Source organism: Phalacrocorax aristotelis, chromosome 3, assembly GCF_949628215.1.
Source record: "Phalacrocorax aristotelis chromosome 3, bGulAri2.1, whole genome shotgun sequence".
Classification (NCBI taxonomy): Eukaryota; Metazoa; Chordata; class Aves; order Suliformes; family Phalacrocoracidae; genus Phalacrocorax; species Phalacrocorax aristotelis.
Genome location: NC_134278.1, coordinates 93,409,215 through 93,428,471, shown reverse-complemented (window position 1 = coordinate 93,428,471; position 19,257 = coordinate 93,409,215). Strand labels below are relative to the sequence as shown.

Here is a 19,257-nt window from a genome sequence, read left to right as displayed (position 1 = left end):
TTTACTAGTTACTTCCTTTTTAAGAGACCTCAAATATGTTTTTATACTTGACTCTATTCATTCGATCTCTTTTAGAATAAGGTCAGTGAAGAAACAGCATGTAGCTCTCATTTATAAAGCACAGGGTTTTTTCATTTCTTTAGTAAAACCCATGTATGTGAAGAAAACTAACTTAAAGAAAATCTAGCTAAAATAACTTCCCAGAAAGTGTAATACTACTCTCATTATAATTACAACACAGTTCCTGTTATAATTAAGAGATGACAACTGTTAAATACATTAATTGTGCTCTACTAGGGATCCCAGCCTCCAACTGCAATCAGTATCTCATCTTGTTAAGTACCATGCATGCAGCGAAGTAAGATGGAAACTGTCTCCAATGACTGTCCAATCTAAATAACTAGCGTAGCAAAAAGGAGGAAAAACAATCAGTTTTTAATGGTTAAGCAAGACATATAAATTTAACTGGTTGGTTTGAACATCACACAGAAAGCAAAGCTGATAGAAAAACTGAGACATCCTCAGAATCTGTTGATTATTTTGATCACAAGCTAAACCATATAGCCTCTCCAAATTAAATCTGAAGCCTTCTTTTGGAAATCACTGCAACTTACCACTTACATTGAAGCATTTTTGTTAAATTATATCCAATATTCTTCCTAATAATTTCCAACATAGCAGAAATGCTAAGAAAAACAACTATCCACGGTGTGTTATGAAAACAATGTTTTCACTTTTCACTGGCTGGCAGCGTAACCGCCTTCTTCCCTAAATACTGCTCTAGAACTGTAAATGAACCCCAAATTTCATTTACACTGAGCAAAGGCTGTAAATGTTTAAAAAATAAAAAGGTAAATCACTAAATGGGTCACTTCCATCATGGCCAAACTATTATTCAATATTGTTCAGAATATTCTCAAACTTGTATTAGGCAATCAAAAGGGATTCAAAGAAATTGCAAGTTTTTCTTGATACATACTTCTGTGAAATTCCAGGAAGGGGAGAAGGAGGATAAAACAAAGCAATACATAGCCACTTCTTATAATCAAGAATCACATTGCCTGACTTTTTTTTCCCCTTTCAATTTCAGATTCTGCCTGAAAAAAACCATTTGCAACCAAAGACAATTACAGCATCATTTATTTTGTCTAGTAACAGTTAAGGTGTTTTGCATTGTAAAATAAACATCACTTCTACGTCACATCTGTGTTCAGGTCTTTTCATCACAGTGGTAATGAAACACTGAACACAGAGCTCTCTTCAGATAAGCATTACATATTCAGCTCTAAGTGCTGAACATATTCTTTAGTGTCACTGCACAGAAAGTTAAGTTTCTGCTGTCATTAGAAGGGACTTCAAAGAAGTATATGTTTGGGGTTTTTTTTTAATGTCTTACAACATTGTGGGGGAGGAAAGAGCAAGAATACTGGAAAGCTCTGGGCATGATGCGGGCATCTACAGGTACCGCCTCCAAAGACAGAAAGTCAAATGAGAAAGCATTTCCATGCAAACAGCAGCCCGCTCAGATCTTTTCCAAAGGCCTTCACCTTGACACATGAAAAGTCAGCAAGCAGATCCCTGAGGCTTGACTATCAGCAGTTCCACTAGGATTTCTCAAAATCCATTTTACGAAAGCAGGCAAAATTGCTGCCAATCATGGATACTGCCAAAGAATCCAATTTTCTCTGAGTTTCTATTTCAAAACCTAATGACCGCACAAACACATGAATATAAATTGCAAATGTATTTGTTTCCTTTTATGCAATTGAGAGTATACTTATAATTGATCTACATTTTAATACAGATACATTTTCCACAAAGAGTATTCTATTATCAGCTTGGTTGTGGGAAAAAACCCTAACTTTGAAAACAATGGACAGTGGAGCAAAACGCAACGTCTTGGTACAAGAAGCAGAATAGATAAGAGATCCTTCCAGCCTCCTGCTTTTCCAATTTATCTCATGAACAAAAGCATTTCAGTGTAACATAGACAAACAGTGTTAATTAAAGCATTTAATACTTATTTTATTTGGTGTAGTCACAGTGAGATTCTGGAGAAAGGCTGGGGAGCTGAAAACAGTATAATGGTGAAGAACTGGAGACTCATTCCTTCACCAAACATTGCTTTATCGTTTACACATAACCTCCAAGATGATCATAAACATGATCCTCTTGGCACAATTCAGAGATTTGTTAGTCTACAAGAAGTAGACTTCTAGCTCACAGTAGAGGATATGAATGCCAACAGGCACTCTGTTCCCCCTCTGAAACCTCTCCGGTTGCATAGAAATACTGTAAACTTGGAAGAAAAATAACTATTTGCAACTGAAAAATATGGTCTTTCTCTACTCATAGCTAGCACAATAAGTAAAGGTGTAGTGGAAGAAGATTGCCCTGCAAGAATGGAGCATATAAAAATCACAGTATGTCCCCAATTATTTTTTTAAAAAAACATACTGGTCAATTTCAAACAAATTTGTCAGATGTTGAAGGCTATCAACATGGAGGTTTCTACAAACTTCTTGTACCTGTTTCCATTAGGAAATATGAATGCTGCTAAAGGAAGCTGCAGCACATGCTCAACCTCGTTTGCTACTACAGAATCTAACATCAGAATACTAAGAAGGGCTGAACTGCGGTATCTCAATCAGAGCTCGTGCTTGCTTAGACATCAGGGAATCCAGCCACGCCACAGCGTCAGGACAAGAGGATTCATTGCATTTGGTGATTTCAGGTCTATTCCTCCTACCACTTTGACAGTGCTTTGCATGCAGCCAATGTCCCAGTTCCTCTGCAAAATCATTAATTATCTGAACAAGAAGATGCTGAAAGAACTATGGGGATCTGAAAATCCCCACAATTTTAGCAGATTAAAAGGAAATCAGTGTATACTAATTGGAAACTGCTTTTTCTCAAGCACATTTATAATACAAGCTAACAGTTTCGTTTTCCTATTTTGACTGCAGTACCCTTTCTTCTTTTTGACAGAACTTGACCTGGCTATTATAGCCCTCCACACAGCCAACTTTAACGCAAGTAATCAACATCAACAGTATCAGCCAAAAGCAAAATCAAGGAAAACACCAGAAGGTAAAATTCAGACATGCATAAATGTTGTTTGCAACAGCTGCCACCTCTTTTAATGGAATATACTACTTAAAAATATATTTGAATTTAAAACCAACATAGTCTGGTGTTCAAAGTATGGAACTAGAACCGTGAAATTTTCTTGACTTTCTCTGTATTCCACCACTGACTTATGGGGAATTTGGAAAAATTAATTAATTTCTCAAATCTTCTATTGTTCAGTTTTAAGATTCGCTGACTGCCAAGTCCATTCTCACACCATTACCTCCCACAAAAGATCTGCTTTCAAGGTAATAAAATGAAATGCAGGGAAGTAAATAGAGGAAATCTTTCATTTGTATACTGCAGAACTATGCTGATATTAAAATAGAATGCATTGGTCTTAAAATTGAAGACAACCAAAAAATACTTGAAGTGGTGGGCAGGCAATCTCTCCTTAAATTCACAAGGTAAATCTGAGGGAAACAATGTATCTCAGATACTATGGAGACAGAAGCCACAAAATCATCTATACCAGCTACAGCAATGGAAAACCTGAAAAGGCAACAGAGTAGTAGATAGCAACAACGGCATGAATATACAAAGCAGAAAGGTACAAAAATACCAGCGTAACTTCAGTCTACACAGACAAAGACATTAGATCACACTGGAAAGACAATGCTCCCTCTACACAATGGCTTGGTTCAAAGCATGCCTGAATTTTTAATTAATGCCCAATAGAATGTAACCAGAAAATATTCACAGACAGAAAGAAATTAATCAACAAAGCACCAGGCACACAGGGGAGCACAGATGACTGCAAAAAGATCAGGCAACAATATAATTGTGATTCCATACACGTAATTTCCCATTTATGTTGACTTGTTGCGATGTATGTTCCAAGATCCAAGCTTGCACTGGGGCAAAGAGAGTTCTGAAAACATGAACAAGCTGAACTGTTAGAATGACTGGAGTATGCAACAAGCCTGAAACAACAGTGCTAGAAAACACCTTTCCTAGCTCATCTTACTATAGAAGCCTATGGAAAGACAACAATAAATATACAAGCATCATTAAGTGCTTCACAAGAAAAACTCAGCTGAATATGAGTAACAACTCATTTTCATATTCAAATACTTGGAAAGGATTAGTCTTCTAAATGTTAAACAATACTATTGAATTTCTAGTGGTCTGAATGACAACACTGCAAAAAAAGTGAAGGTCACCTCTCCACTCCACATATAGGGCCTCTAGTTTCACTACGATATTAAAAACTAGGCAGCAAATAAATAAACAAACATTAGTTACATTCAAACTACATAATCTTTAACTGTATTTCATTATAGGAACTAGAAAAAAAAAAAAAAAAGCCTTAAAAGATCCTGCGGGATAAATCAGAAACTATGAAAAACATGGCTACATTTCATATTCAAGACAATTGTTGAAAACAGAAAAATATTTCCATACTTCAAGACTCCTATAACAGTCTACAACATAATACAGTACTCTGTAATATAGCATAATTTCATAGAGTCTGTAATACCTATATTAAACTAAGCAGTGATTTAACTGGTATTAAAACAACTTGTTATTTGATTTAGCTGCCTTGCTTCATGTATGGCTATATAAGACAGAAGTATAAAATTGATTTTCAATCACAGGAAAAGTTTGGATCTCACTTTCTCTGAGTCCCTTACCAGAAAGCCTAAATAAGACTAAGACAGATATTCAGTTTTCTTACCTCCATTAGGACCTGGGTCAGGAGGATCCAGAATGACACCTCCCCAGCAACTCCCACTCCATCCTCCCTCTCTCTTCACTTTTATTTTTCTTTTCTTCTCCCATGTATCTCTCTGCTGAACAATTTGAGACTGAATTCTCTCTCGTTCTTCTTTTTTTCGCTGAGTAACTGCCTGGACTCTACCACTTTGTATCACAGGAACGTTAAGACCAGGCCAGAGGAAACCGGAGCGTCCTTAAGAATAACAGAAAAAAAAAAATTATTATATTTTATGCCAAATTAGGACTGAAACTCTGCACACTGGAAAAATGCAATAAAAGGAAAGGTTCTCACATATTTCAAGTGTGTTTTATGACACAGAATTTATATTTAAAAACGAAGAACAACATTAATCAACATCAGTATTTTTTTAAAAGACAAATCAAGCAGTTCTGACACCACAGAAATTAACAGCAATTTGTCAATTTATTAAATCAAGAAACACTATACATGAAAAGGTCAAGACATGTCTCCAGCCCCTTATTTGTCAATCTACCTTCACCGATCTCCTGGCCTTTATTGAGATTCTTCCTTAGCTTCTTCTTCCTTCTCTTTCCTCTTCCTTTCTTCACGCCCACACCAGTTTCTGCCAAAGCTCCTTTCCATAGCTCATCAGCTGTCACTGAAATAAAAAAGCATTCATAAATAATGTACAAGTACAGCTTATATTGGAAACTGAAGCTGAAAAAACCCAAAACCTTGAAATGTTAACCCGTGCTTGATCTTTGCTGGGATTTAAACTGTAGGATTACTGCCTTGCTAAGAAAGTGATTTCCTACGACGTGTATGTGTATCTGGTGCAGAGATGCGCCTCTACTCCTGATGACTGCAATCAGATAGGTACACAGGAAGGTGCATGGTTTTTAAAAGGATTTTCAAAATCAATTTAAAGGCAAACATTCCTAACCAGTAACCAGTAAGGTATTAAATCCCAGGTCATTAAAAGAAAATAATGTGTTAGTAACTCAGAGCAGCAATACCTGCAAGCACTTATCCAAGGGCAATTATCAATGACAGTAAACTCGAATCACTCCTAAAAATATTCAAAGTTAGCCCACTTTAAAAGCCAAAAAATACATGAAGTTAACCAACAAAAATCTGCTCTTGTTCTCAGGTTCTGACAAAACAGGAGGTTTCCCTTTTTGCCTGTACAAATGCAAAGGAATGTAAGGAGGAAGGAAGACATAGTAGTGTTGGGTTGAGGGTTGGGCTTGGTGATCCTAGAGGTCTTTTCCAACCTTAATGATTCTATGATGAACGTAAGACACTTTGAACAGCCTCATCGCAGAGCTCGGGCTTTGGTCAGGCCTCCTCACTCAGTAGCCACGTACATGACATCCACTATGATAAGACGTTTCACCCATCGTATGAGAGCATGACTTAGAAAGCACATATTTGGTAGTTATCTTCAAAGTACTGTTTGCCCAACTGATGGAAATATATGATATCCTCACCAAAACAACCACAAAACCTACACCAAAATGAAACTGGTGATGTGAAGAAGACATCACAGACAATGTTTCATCCTGTTAGTCCAGACAAGAAGGCTATCACCATGGAATACACAAGCATCACCATTGTTATATTTGCAGATTAATATTATTATGTGTTTCACCCAGGGGCAGTGTTACTATGGCAGTTTCAATCTCTTGTCTTCTCTGATTAGAAACTGATTTTGTTTATTGAAAGTCAGTAAACACTTTTAACCAGGGAAATTAAAATAACTATGCTCAAATGGCTACAGCTTCCGAACAGCAATTCATCCTTGTTAAGATTAATGCATGGAACTACTATGTTGACAACACAGCGAGGGACAGGCACTATCCAGGATTTCAAGAGGTACCACTAAGTGCCCAGGTTAATTTTTGTATTGAGTATGTTTGTATACACCGTCAAGGTGGCTCTTCCAAAGGTACGACGCCCACCTTTTCTGTCAAAAATCCTTTTCAAAGTGGGGTGCATACCTGTGATTCTTTTTTGAGAAGTATAATCCTAAATCAAGTGATCAAAGCTCAGTACATCAGAAAGCAAACATACAAGGAAGGACACACAACACAACATGTCCAGGAAGCTACAAAATAGTATTCCCTCAAGATTGACAAGAGTAGAATGGCCTAGAAAGTCACTACATACCCACATAATATATTGTGGAAATAGTACAATAAGCCGAAGTATGTAATGCAGATTTCGCCTGTATTACAGACAAGTGGAAATTGTGTATTACAGACAAACAGAAATCCCCATGGATTGCACATAACAGCAACATTTATCACACTTCTTATATGCTGTGAGGTAAGAATTGTATTGGCTCCTGGGTAGGCTTTAGTATTTGTAAAAAAGAAACTTCTATCTGAAATTACACTCCCTTTTCTAGACATTCAAGTAAATCCCAATGTCCAGAGGTTTATGGTTAAAAAAAAAAATCCCACAACAGTAACTGTATCAAATAGCTCAAAACCAGTGCCTGAACTGTCAGCCACTAAAAAAAATTCCAGCTGATTACAACAAACTGATGCATGTATGTGTGCTAAATGCAAAAAATAAAATCATAAAAAACAATCGTAAGCTGCACAGAACTCAACAAATAGAAAAATTTCATTGCTGACTCAGCATGTTACTTTCAATAAAACCAAACTGTGACAGGTACTAGACTGTCTACAGTAGTGAATATTACCCTAAGGTAACACTGCATTAAGGTTCAATGTAGAAAAAGACTGGTGGTAAGCAGGTAATGCATGATGCAGCTTTTCACATTCTAAGGTGGACTATAAGACTGCTGCATGAGTTGGAAGGCTGATGATCAATCATGTTAAGCTTCTTAGCTTATTCAGAAAACACTGTGTAACCAGCAATCTCTTTTTTTAAAAATTATATTCCTGCTAGCCTGGAAACATCAAATTACAATAAAGGTATTTACATTTTTCTTTTTGTGGCCTACTGAATTTTGCTGAAAGCATGCTTTATGAAAGCTGATTGCTAACAACCACTAATAGTAAGTTTGTATGACACTACTCTGTGTTGCTTCATCTACATAAAAGTTGTTTGTACTGTTCTGCAAAGGATTTGATTTTTTGTCTTTTTATACAATCCTTGAATTTCAGGAACCCTAGTGCTTACTTCAGAGGAAGATGCATATTAGGCCACATCTCCGTAACTCACAAGTATTACCAGACTGGCTGTAATCCATATCAGAAAGCAGTATCCTAGATCCTGATAAACTGAGATTAAAAGATTTCTTTGCTTCCTTAAAATGAGTTCCCAGCTTGCTTAGAATATAAACTACAAAGAAAGACAAATATCAGTAAGTTGGAAAACCGAAGGGAGTAAAACAGTTGAGCAGGCTCACTTCTTTCACTTACAAGCAACTCTTCCTTAAGTTTCCTGATGACAAATAGCCTTGTGGCAGCACAGCAGCAGACATCCAAAGACATTAATATTAATGATGTAATAAAAATACTAATGAACATGTTATAATAAATACGCTTCTTTCAATGTACTGTTGCCCACTAATGCCATTACATCTATGCATCTGTATTATATTAAAGAACTTATTAAGGTCTTTTCAAACACTAACATTCTCTTCCAGGTTTTAGCTTAGAACACATACTGTCATTTGAGTTCTCAATTCTTGGAGAAGTAAGGAAGAGGGTCAGCAAGACCGCTACCCTGAACTTCAGAAGGGCAGACTTTAGATTGTTAAGGCATCTGGTTAACAGAGTCCCTTGGGAGGCAGACCCACAGGGCAAAGGAGTCCAGGAAGGCTGGATGTTATTAAAGAAGGCAGTCTCAAAGGCGCAGGAGCAGGCCGATCCCATGTGCCGTAAGTCGAGCAGGCGGGGGAGAAGACCGGCTTGGCTGAAGAGTGAGCTTTGGCTGGAACTCAAGAGAAAAAGGAGAGCTTACCGCCTTTGGAAGAAGGGGCCGGGTGACTCAGGAGGACTACAAGGATGTTGTGAGGTTATGCAGGGAAAAGATTAGGAAGGCAAAGGCCCAGCTGGAACTTAAACTGGCCGCCACCGTTAAAGATAACAAAAAATGTTTTTATAAATACATCAGTGACAAAAGGAGGGCCAGGGAGAATCTCCCTCCTTTGTTGGATGTGGAAGGTAACCTTGCCACGAAAGATGAGGAGAAGGCTGAGGTACTTAATGCTTTCTTTGCCTCAGCCTTTAATAGTCAGACTAGTCATCCTTGGGCTTGTCGGGCCCCTGTGCTGGGAAATGGAGCTAGTATGCAGAATGAAGTCCCAGCTGTTGAAGAGGTGGCAGTCACCGACCTGCTCCTTCACCTCGATGTTCACAAGTCCATGGGGCCGGATGGGATCCACCCGAGGATACTGAGGGAGCTGGCAGAGGAGCTCGCCAAGCCACTCTCCATCATTTATCAGCAGTCCTGGTCAACCAGGGAGGTCCCAGGTGACTAGAAACTAGCAAATGTGACACCCCTCTACAAGAAGGGTCGGAAGGAGGATCTGGCCTCGGTGCTGGAAAGGGTCATGGAGCAGATCATCTTGAATGCCATTACGCAGCACATGCGGGACACCCAGGGGATCGGGCTCAGACAGCGTGGGTTTATGAAAGGGAGGTCATGCCTCACTAACCTGGTCTCCTTCTGTGATAAGGTGACCCACTTAGTGGATAAGGGGAAGGCTGTGGACGTTGTCTGCTTGGACTTTAGTAAGGCCTTTGACACTGTCTCCCACAGCATTCTCCTGGAGAAGCTGGCTGCTCACAGCTTGGACAAGTGCACTCTGCGCTGTGTTAAAAACTGGCTGGATGGCCGAGCCCAGAGAGTGGTGGTGAATGGAGTCAAATCCAGTTGGCGGCTGGTCATGAGTGGTGTTCCCCAGGGCTCAGTGTTGGAGCCGCTCCTGTTCAATATCTTCCTTGATGATCTGGATGAGGGGATTGAGTGCACCCTCAGTAAGTTTGCAGATGACACCAAGCTGGGTGGAAGTGTCAATCTGCTGGAGGGTAGGAAGGCCCTACAGAGGGACCTGGACAGGCTGGATCGTTGGGCCAGAGCCAACGGTATGAGATTCAACAAGGCTACGTGCCAGGTCCTGCACTTGGGTCACAACAACCCCATGCAACGCTACAGGCTTGGGGAGGAGTGGCTGGAGAGCTGCCTGGAGGAAAAGGACCTGGGGGTATTGGTTGACAGATGGTTGAACATGAGCCGGCAGTGTGCTCAAGTGGCCAAGAAGGCCAATGGCATCCTGGCTTGTATCAGGAATAGTGTGGCCAGCAGGAGCAGGGAGGTGATTGTGCCCCTGTACTCGGCACTGGTGAGGCCGCACCTTGAATACTGTGTTCAGTTTTGGGCCCCTCAGTACAAGAAGGACATTGAGGTGCTGGAGCATGGCCAAAGAAGGGCAACAAAGTTGGTGAAGGGTCTAGAGAACAAGTCTTATGAGGAGCAGCTGAGGGAGATAGGGTTGTTTAGTCTGGAGAAGAGCAGGCTGAGGGGAGACCTTATTGCTTTCTACAACTACCTGAAAGGAGGTTGTAGCAAAGTGGGGGTCGGTCTCTTCTCCCTAGTAACAAGCGATAGGATGGGAGGAAATGGCCTGAAGCTGTGCCAGGGGAAGTTTAGGTTGGATATTAGGAAAAACTTCTTCACCGAAAGGGTTGTCAAACATTGGAACAGGCTGCCCAGGGAGGTGGTTGGGTCTCCATCCCTGGAGGTATTTAAAAGAAGGGCAGACGTGGTTCTTGAGGATAGGTTAGCAGTTTGACTTGATGATCTTAAGGGTCTTTTCCAACTTTAACGAATCTATGATTCTATGATGAGCAGGTGAATTCTATAAAAGGTATGATATTTCAACGTCTTTCCTTCTCCAGACACCAACAGTTTTGCCACCATCTCCAAAAAAACCCATGAAACATGAAAGAGCATCTGCAAAGGGAATGTGCTGCTTACGTATTCTATTACAAATTGCTTGATAAATTACACAGTCTAAACTCAACTGCTTAATAACCACAAGGAGACATTTTTTCCTGGAGGCAGGTCAAAGGCTTAAAAATCAACTCCTCTAGGAACCAAGCCTCACAAACCTCACTATGCTTAAGTGCAGAGGGCATTTCCTTGACCTTATCTTACCTTCTCTGAGGAACACATGCTTACCCATCTACAGAAAAGAGAACACACTCTTGTCAGATCATTTACATGGGGCCTCAATAGTAGCCAAACAAATTCATAGAAGAAAAAGCCACCTAGAGCTATACGTTCAAAAAATTCCACGTCACAAATCACTGAAGGTTGTGAGGTTTTTCTAAGGAAGCATCCCTACATGCTCATCCAATTCTTACTTTCTTCCCATAGCATCAGCTGGTGTTGGAGACAGGATGCTCAGTTAGGTGGACATTTGGTCTGATCATGCAAGGTTTTTCTCATGTTCTACAATTTTAAAATTACGCCTCTAAGACACTACTGTAACGTACAGTTTTCCTATTCAGTATCTGCTGGTTTTGAAAGACACTTCTGAAAAAACAGTATAGGCTCCATAAGTTCTTAGAAAAAACACATATTTCTACCACCTCACCAGAACTGGAAGCACTAAGGACTGATAAAGAATAGGCCAAGCATTAAAAAGGTACGAAAACCAAATGATGGGCCTGTCCTCAGAGCTGGTCTCTAGGTATAGCCAAAATAGGATGAGAGTAGGGAAAACAATATGGCACTTATTTGTACAATTTCGCCTTGTAGGAGTTCCAGTTGTAGAACAAGACATGATTGACATCAAGATTTTAACATCATAGAAGATGTTAAAAACAATTCCATACTCACTCTTCTCTGACATAGTTGTACTTTCAAAAGTCTACTGTTATGGCTAACATTTTAAGGACACGCATCTCCGATAAGAACTATGCAACCTTGTATTAGACAGTGAAAAGTCTGTTCATGTCCTAGATAGCTTATAAACAAATTCTTCACTACTGACAGTTGCATTTCAGTGTTTGTTCTGAACAGGCAAAGCTGAGAGAGAGAGGTCATTCTGTCAGTGTTCATGAACAATTAGTATTAAGTCATCCTTCTAAAGCAGGATATGCTGAGAGTCCAGAAAGATAATGAAGTTAATCCTTATAACACTTCATAGAATCATAGGATTATTAAGGTTGGAAAAGACCTCTAGGATCATAAAGTCCAACCATCAACCCAACACCCCCAGGCCGCCTAAACCATGCCCTGAAGTGCCACATCTACACATTTTTTTGAACACCTCCAGGGACGGCAACTCCACTACCTCTCTGGGCAGCCTGTTCCAATGTCTAACCACTCTTCCAGTAATATCCAATCTAAACCTCCCTTGATGCAACTTAAAGCCATTTCCTCTTGTTCTATCACTAGTAACTTGGGAGAAGAGACCAACACCCACCTCGCTACAACCTCCTTTCAGGTAGTTGTAGAGAACAACAAGGCCTCCTCTTCTCCAGACTGAACAACCCCAGCTCCTCATAAGACCTGCTCTCCAGACCCTTCACCAACTTTGTTGCCCTTCTTTGGACAGGCTCCAGCACCTCAATGTCCTTCTTGTACTGAGGGGCCCAAAACTGAACACAGTATTCAAGGTGTGGCCTCACCAGTGCCGAGTACAGGGGCACAATCACCTCCCTGCTCCTGCTGGCCACACTATTCCTGATACAAGCCAGGATGCCATTGGCCTTCTTGGGCACTTGAGCACACTGCTGGCTCATGTTCAGCCATCTGTCAATCAGCACCCCCAGGGCCTTCTCCACTTCTGACTATATAGCCAGTATCTAATACTGGTATTAAGATAAACACAGTAATCCACTCACTTTTAAATTACACAAGTTCTCAGTGACAACTCCACTGCCAATAAATCAATACCCCATCAAATAAGACTTTTTAACATGGCACTGAACTGACATGATGAAATTAAATTATTAAGTGTTGAGACTGCTGAGGTACAAGCAGAGCTGGATTATTCCAGTTAAACTGGGTTTTATGATCTCTCCAAAAAGACAACTGCAACCCTCTCTGTCAGACCTAACTACAGGAGTACTAAACATTAGGCTTTCCTTGTAAAACGACAGCTTTCTTCAGAAGCCTGAAAGGCCCATGAGTAGTTAATTTTTTAAAAAACCTTGGGTTTTAAAAAGCATTGGCTTTTAACCTATACTTTCTTATTTTTGATAACGGATCACAACAAATTTTGTCATTATTCTACCAATTTAACCAAAACAAGGCTCCAAAGCCAAAGAGAACTATGGTCAGATACTTCCTCCATTTGTGAAATGGAAGACCGCAATAACTAAAATGCTGTTCAGAAATCTTATCAAAACTCTCAAACTTCTGGTAAAGCTACATATCTAGTAACAGCTACCTTCTGGTAGAACTGATTGATGCATAAACCTGCTAGTTATGGTGAATTACACCATTAAATGAAGCCTCAGCCACATGCCAGGGTGCTGAATCATTGTAAAATTGAAAGTCCTGTACTTTGTTTAACCTGCATGTTGCTGATGATCTCAGAAAATTAATCACTCTAACACTGTCCTTGTAAGTTACGTACCTTTCCGTTATGGGAAAAAATTAAAATTTACAACTAAGAATTTTTTAGGAACCAGTGTTCAAATTACATCAATCTACAAAATGTCCCAATAAGATGCCTCTATGTATTGATTGTTTGGTACTTCGGGTTCCGTTCACAATTTCCATGCTAAACGAGGGGGGTTTTTTATAATTTCATGGCTACTACACAATCACCAGATGCCCAGAATCAATTACCGAAGAGCAAGACAAACATGCCAATTCAGGAAAAAAGTTATTTAGAGAAATTAGAGAACACAAACACTCTGCACACTCTTGTTTCCAGGTGGCCATCAGAACTCCTCACCCTAAAAGCAATGCTTTTCTTCTGACAGGTTGTGTGCAGCGTTTCAACTGTGCATCTCTTATAAAAATTCTGCAACTGTACATTCAACATGCAGTTGTTCACAGTATTTGAACAGTTAAAGCAGCACTGGACATTCAGTACATCTTCACTATGGTGAGTGATCCTTAAATATCTTGAACGGTGAATTTGTTGAATCAACTTAAGGAACAGCATAGGCCCCAGTGCTGCAGCACGTAAATAACAACAATTTCTCTAGCTGTGCACAGTGCACCGTCATGGTGGGAAGTTCTCCATCTGGACTTCTGAAGCCCTTTTTCTCCTGCTAGGTACAGTAATCTTGAGAATAGTGGCATCTCTCATTAATTTCTGAGACTCTGATCTTAAGCTTTAACTAGTTACAAAAACAGCCTGAAAAATTCACAATAATTTGTAGTCTTAAGCATGTGTATGGTTTATTTCCATTAGTTTTAAAGAACAAGGGATTCATGCTTTATTTTTTTTTCCTAACACACACAATCCACCCTCCCCACTGGATCTAAGTTACTAAGTCACTAAATTTGAAGTTATGAAAACATATTGTTGCTTCTACTTGTGTCACCTTGTACATTTTAGTGAAATTCAACTCCCCATCTTCAACACTGTACAAAGAGTAAAATACACTGCAATCACAGATTCACAGAAAAATTTACATTACAATGGACTTTAAGAGGCCCTTGATCTAATCCCACACTCAAAGCAGAGACAACCTCAAAGCTAAATTCAATTTCAAGATTATGTGAAGATGGCCAGAGAGTTGCTCAGTCATATTTTTAATATCTCTAGTAAAAGAATTTCTACAACCTATTTGGAGCCCCCACCTTGATCCAGTGTTAAAGCACCCTCACGATAAAAAACTTTTTCCTACTGCATAACCAGAATTTTCCTTGACCAAACTTGTGTTCACTGCCCTTTGCTGCTTGCCTGTACACCTCAGAGAAGTGTGTCTCGGTCTTCTTTAGAAACACAAAATTGTTTAGGTTTGAAGGCAGCACAGGATTTCACCAACTCCAACCTCTAGCTCAAGCATGGCTACCTCAAGCTGGCTCAGTTCTTCTATCATGAAGTGCTCCTAAAATATCAATTAGCTAAATAAATCTCATTTATGCACCTGAAGAAGCAAACTGATTTACAATTATAATCAGGTTGCCAAGAGACCACCTGCACAAAAAACCTAGCCTAGAATTCCTGTAACAGAACTGGGAGGAGAACAAGATTTTTCTGAGCCAACTCATGTAAGCAGAAAAAATTCCTTACGTTCCATGTTAGGGAAGCAAAGAATAAAAAACAGTGCCTTCACTCTCAAAACTTCAGAGCCAAGGTGAGAACAGTAACCTAAGCCTGTGTCTATAATAAAAACTTCAATACTCAGGCAACCACTGGTATGACTGCCACAGCAAAACTTCCAGTGGCAACATATGCTAGAAGAGCTTTTCAACATCAAATTCTAGGTTCCCTATTAAGGCATCTATTCCCTAATAAGGCATATAAGATGCATATACAGGTTGCAGCTTACAGAACACAACTACAGTACAGAAATCACCTAAGCTGAAAACTAATAGTAATATGTAAAGAGCCTATTTTCCACATAAACTAGGCCTACAAAGACAAAAATCACAATGAAGTAGAAACAAAAAAACCAAGAACCAGTGTAAGTTAAAGAGACTCCAGGTTTTTAATGAACTCATAGCCATCAATAAGACTGGAAGAACAATAGAAGCAGCTTCTTTTTTTGCTCCTTTGCAAGCACATTCTGAAATAGTATCTATTAAAGAACTGAGCTTAAAGCTTTTTTCTCTATCAGTCAACAACAAACAATCAGGTCATTAAGTTACCCAAAGTTAAAAACAGATGAGAAGATTTTTGTATTTTATACAACTAACACTTAGAATTCTTAATTCAAATTAATGCTAAATCTATTTTGGTTTAAAGGAAACTTCCTTGAAGGACTCGAGGTATTCCACTAATATGAATTTCCAGCTGTTTTAAAAATACACAAAAAATAATGACTGTAGAATGGCTTAAAAATAGTGTTTGTATTTAGCTATCCACAGCCAGCACAGCCGGATAAATGTAATATCTCACATACACTATCTGATGAAATAATTTTCACGTTTAAAAGTTTGTATAAGAGAAATCTGAACTTCAGGTCAATTATAGCCTACCTCATGTGGCTGCTCAAGGACAACACGGCAAGAAAAACTGATAGTAGTGATAGTTGCCAGCGTAATGGGTGCTTGATCCAGCAGCTCCCTGAAGAAAGCCCAGGAAGAGTTTACAAGGGGAGTGAGGTAGATGTAGCTGGCTCAGGACAGGAGAGAGAAGGCAAAGGAAGTGATGGTGATCCTTTCATCCAAAGGAAAGGGTCCTTTAACTTAATTCAATAGTCAAGACACCCATCTGGAATCTGCAGACCCAAAAGCTACTTGATTTGCAGGACTTAAGTGCAAGGTCCTGCACCTGGGTCAGGGCAATCCCCAGTACCAATACAGGCTGGGGCATGAAGGGATTTAGAGCAGCCCTGCGGAGAAGGACTTGGGGGTACTGGTGGATGAAAAGCTAGACATGAGCTAGCAATGTGTGCTCACAGCCTAGACAGCCAACCATAACCTGGGCTGCATCAAAAGAAGCGTGGCAGCAGACAAAGGTGTTGCCCCAAAAACTTGGCTCTGTTACCTGGTGTGCATTGCCCAACTTACACATGGAGCCAAGGTATTTTCCTTTATTATGTAAATGCACAGATATGGGTGCAAGGTACAAACCAGCACACCACTGGCAGAAACTAACAGTTATTTATACACAAGATATTAATAATCCAATACATATTCATTATTATTCTGTTAAATGACTCGTTAAAATTCTTCACCTACCATGTAAATGACTATGCATGCCCACTATGATTTTGAGACTTTTACTTCCTTAACCTTTTGGGTTGGCAGGTTTCCTGAGTGGGTGGTCTTTAAGTTGGTGGTTGTGATCTCCCTCTGCCAGAATTACCTTTCCCCTAGTTTCACTTAAATTTGGCAACACTACATAGTCCTTCACAGCCATTAACAAAGCAGACTTTCATTCACTTTGGGGCTTTTGTTCTACGACAGAGGTATATGCCACAGTATTGTTAGGGTAAAGTGAGATAAGTGAATCTTTATCAATATCAAAAGGAAGTGATTCTGCCCCTCTGCTCTGCGAGACCCTACCTGGAGTGCTTTGTCCAGCTCTGGAACCCTCAGCACAGGAAAGACATGGACCTGTTGGAGCTGGTCCAGAGGAGGGCCATGAAAACGGCCAGAGGGGTGGAACACCCCTCCTATGAAGAAAGGCTGAGAGACTTGGGGTGGTTTAGCTTGGAGAAGAAAAGGCTCCTGGGAGACCTTACAGCAACCTTTCAATACTTACAGGGGGCTTATAAGAAAGATGTAGACAAACTTTTCAGCAGGGCCTGTAGCAGAAAGACAAGAGGCAACGGTTTTAAACTAATGGAGGGTAGATATAAGGAAATTTTTTTTTACTATGAGGGTAGTGAAACACTGGAAGAGGTTGCCCAGAGAGGTGGTAGATGCCCCATCCCCGGAAACATTCATGGTCAGGCTGGGCTGGGCTCTGAGCAAACTGATCTAGTTGAAGATGTCCCTGCTCCCTGCAGGGGGGTTGGACTAGATGACCTTTAAAGGTCCCTTCCAACCCAACCCAACTTCTGCAAGAATATATGTCTGTCTGTTTTTTCACTAATTCCATTCCAAAAAAACACTCCCAAGAAAGAGCTTTCTGTTTCCAGCCCCCTCCTCACTAGTATTTAAAAGATTCCTAGGACAGAGGCTGGCACAGAGCAGCCTACATGAACTATGCTAACCCTCGAGGATTTGACAACGAACTGCAATTTAAATTGCTTAGGTCAGGAAAAGGAGTGCTCAACTGTATTTTTAAATCTGGGCCTTACCATGTCTTACTTTCCCTCTCAACAGTCTTATAAAAAGTGTCTAATAACAATAACCTTAACTACACAGCATTTAAGATAAAGGTGCTAGGCAAAAATGTACACAGAGCAGTGCCTTAAGAGTAAAACCTACAACTCACTGCAGTGGCTGAACATGAATCAAACATGAAGCAAATTATTTAGATGTCACTTTCAATTGCACATGTGAACATTTAATTTCAAGTGCGATACTTACTAGTGGCTGGAGGCAATCTCACAATTACATTAAATACTTAATTCCAAAATGGAAATGAACCATCCAAAACAAAGATGGAGTCTGATTTTATATCCCTTCATAAACTTTAACTGAACTCATATACTGTTCAGAGACTGTCAACTCAGTCCATATCACCAGTTATTCCCGACAAGTTATGCTTCTGATAGAGCATTTTCTGTTAGTTTTACAAATGGAATCTTGAATTCAAGACTCACTCAGCCTGGTTAAAGATACTTACGGAAACTATTTAATTATTTTAATAGGTTGAATCCTCTCCTCCACAATTCAAAAGGGAATACTGTGCAGATGATAATACAAATAGATTTTTTTTTATGAGAGAAAAGTGGAACAATGGCATACTAATATTGGATGGATTACTTATAATAGGCAAGATTCTGAAGCAGTTTCGTCAAAATCAGTGCATTCATCCCAAATTAGAACTGCCCTTGCTACTTCCTTTATATCCAAACTGCGACTGTCTGCCATTATGTGACATAACCATTTCTTGACTCCCTGTCTAATCCCAGTCTGCAAGCAGAAAAGCATGGACCCATAAGAAATGAGATATAGTGCTGGATTACTCTCAAGTTTCCTAAATGACCACACTCAAAATACCTTCTTCAACTGCAAAAGAGACCCCTTACATTCTAAATGGAAGTGTATAATGCATATCTGGTATTGAGTTCTGCTGAAAGAGAATGAGAAGATTAAAAACTCCCCTTCTCCCCCGAAGTGACAACTTAAAAAAGGGGCTGCTTTACTAAAATATGTGTTCCTTTTCACAACTCTGCCTCAACCCTCTTAAGATATCTTCTGAGGATATGTTAGCTCTACAGCGCCTTTATTCAAACCTAGGAAGTAGTAAAGAATATAAAGCATTCAGTCTAGACAGCGCATTAATGAGTCAATTAATTTGGATGCAGGATGTATCTAACTGTGGAACTGCAAGAATCTGGACACTGAAAATGTCTGAGAAAGACAAGGTCTATTGCAAGGCCATAAAGAGGAACCTGAGGCCATGTAAGAGAAGTACCATGGGACAGATACAAGATAGTTTTAGATGAACTTCACTAACTAAAAATTAGAACAGCCCATACATGAAATGTTTCCACTGAAAATTTAAGCTCATTTCTACTTCTCACTGCTAGCTGGATTTTCAGAATACTGAAACCAGAAAAAAACCCTCATCTACTACCAAACCTTCTGGCTTCTGTTTGGTTTTGCTAATACAAGGCTGAAGCTTTAGGCGCTACCTGCTTATTCATAGAAGTTTAATAATATCATAAAAAAATGCAAAAGTTCTTGTTATGTGGATTGCTGAACAG

At 39.6% G+C, this 19,257-nt stretch overlaps 1 protein-coding gene across 1 annotated transcript in view; it reads right to left on the bottom strand.

Moving 5' to 3' along the window:
- LOC142055071 (small ribosomal subunit protein uS5m-like) overlaps nucleotides 1-19,257 on the bottom strand; it is a 71,171-nt gene that overhangs the window by 35,101 nt on the left and 16,813 nt on the right. Inside the window, exons 3-4 of the mRNA XM_075088511.1 lie at nucleotides 5,343-5,468; nucleotides 4,808-5,041 (exon numbers count right to left, since the gene is read on the bottom strand). Coding sequence (XP_074944612.1) covers nucleotides 4,808-5,041; nucleotides 5,343-5,468 — 360 coding nt within the window. The remainder of the gene's footprint in view (nucleotides 1-4,807; nucleotides 5,042-5,342; nucleotides 5,469-19,257) is intronic.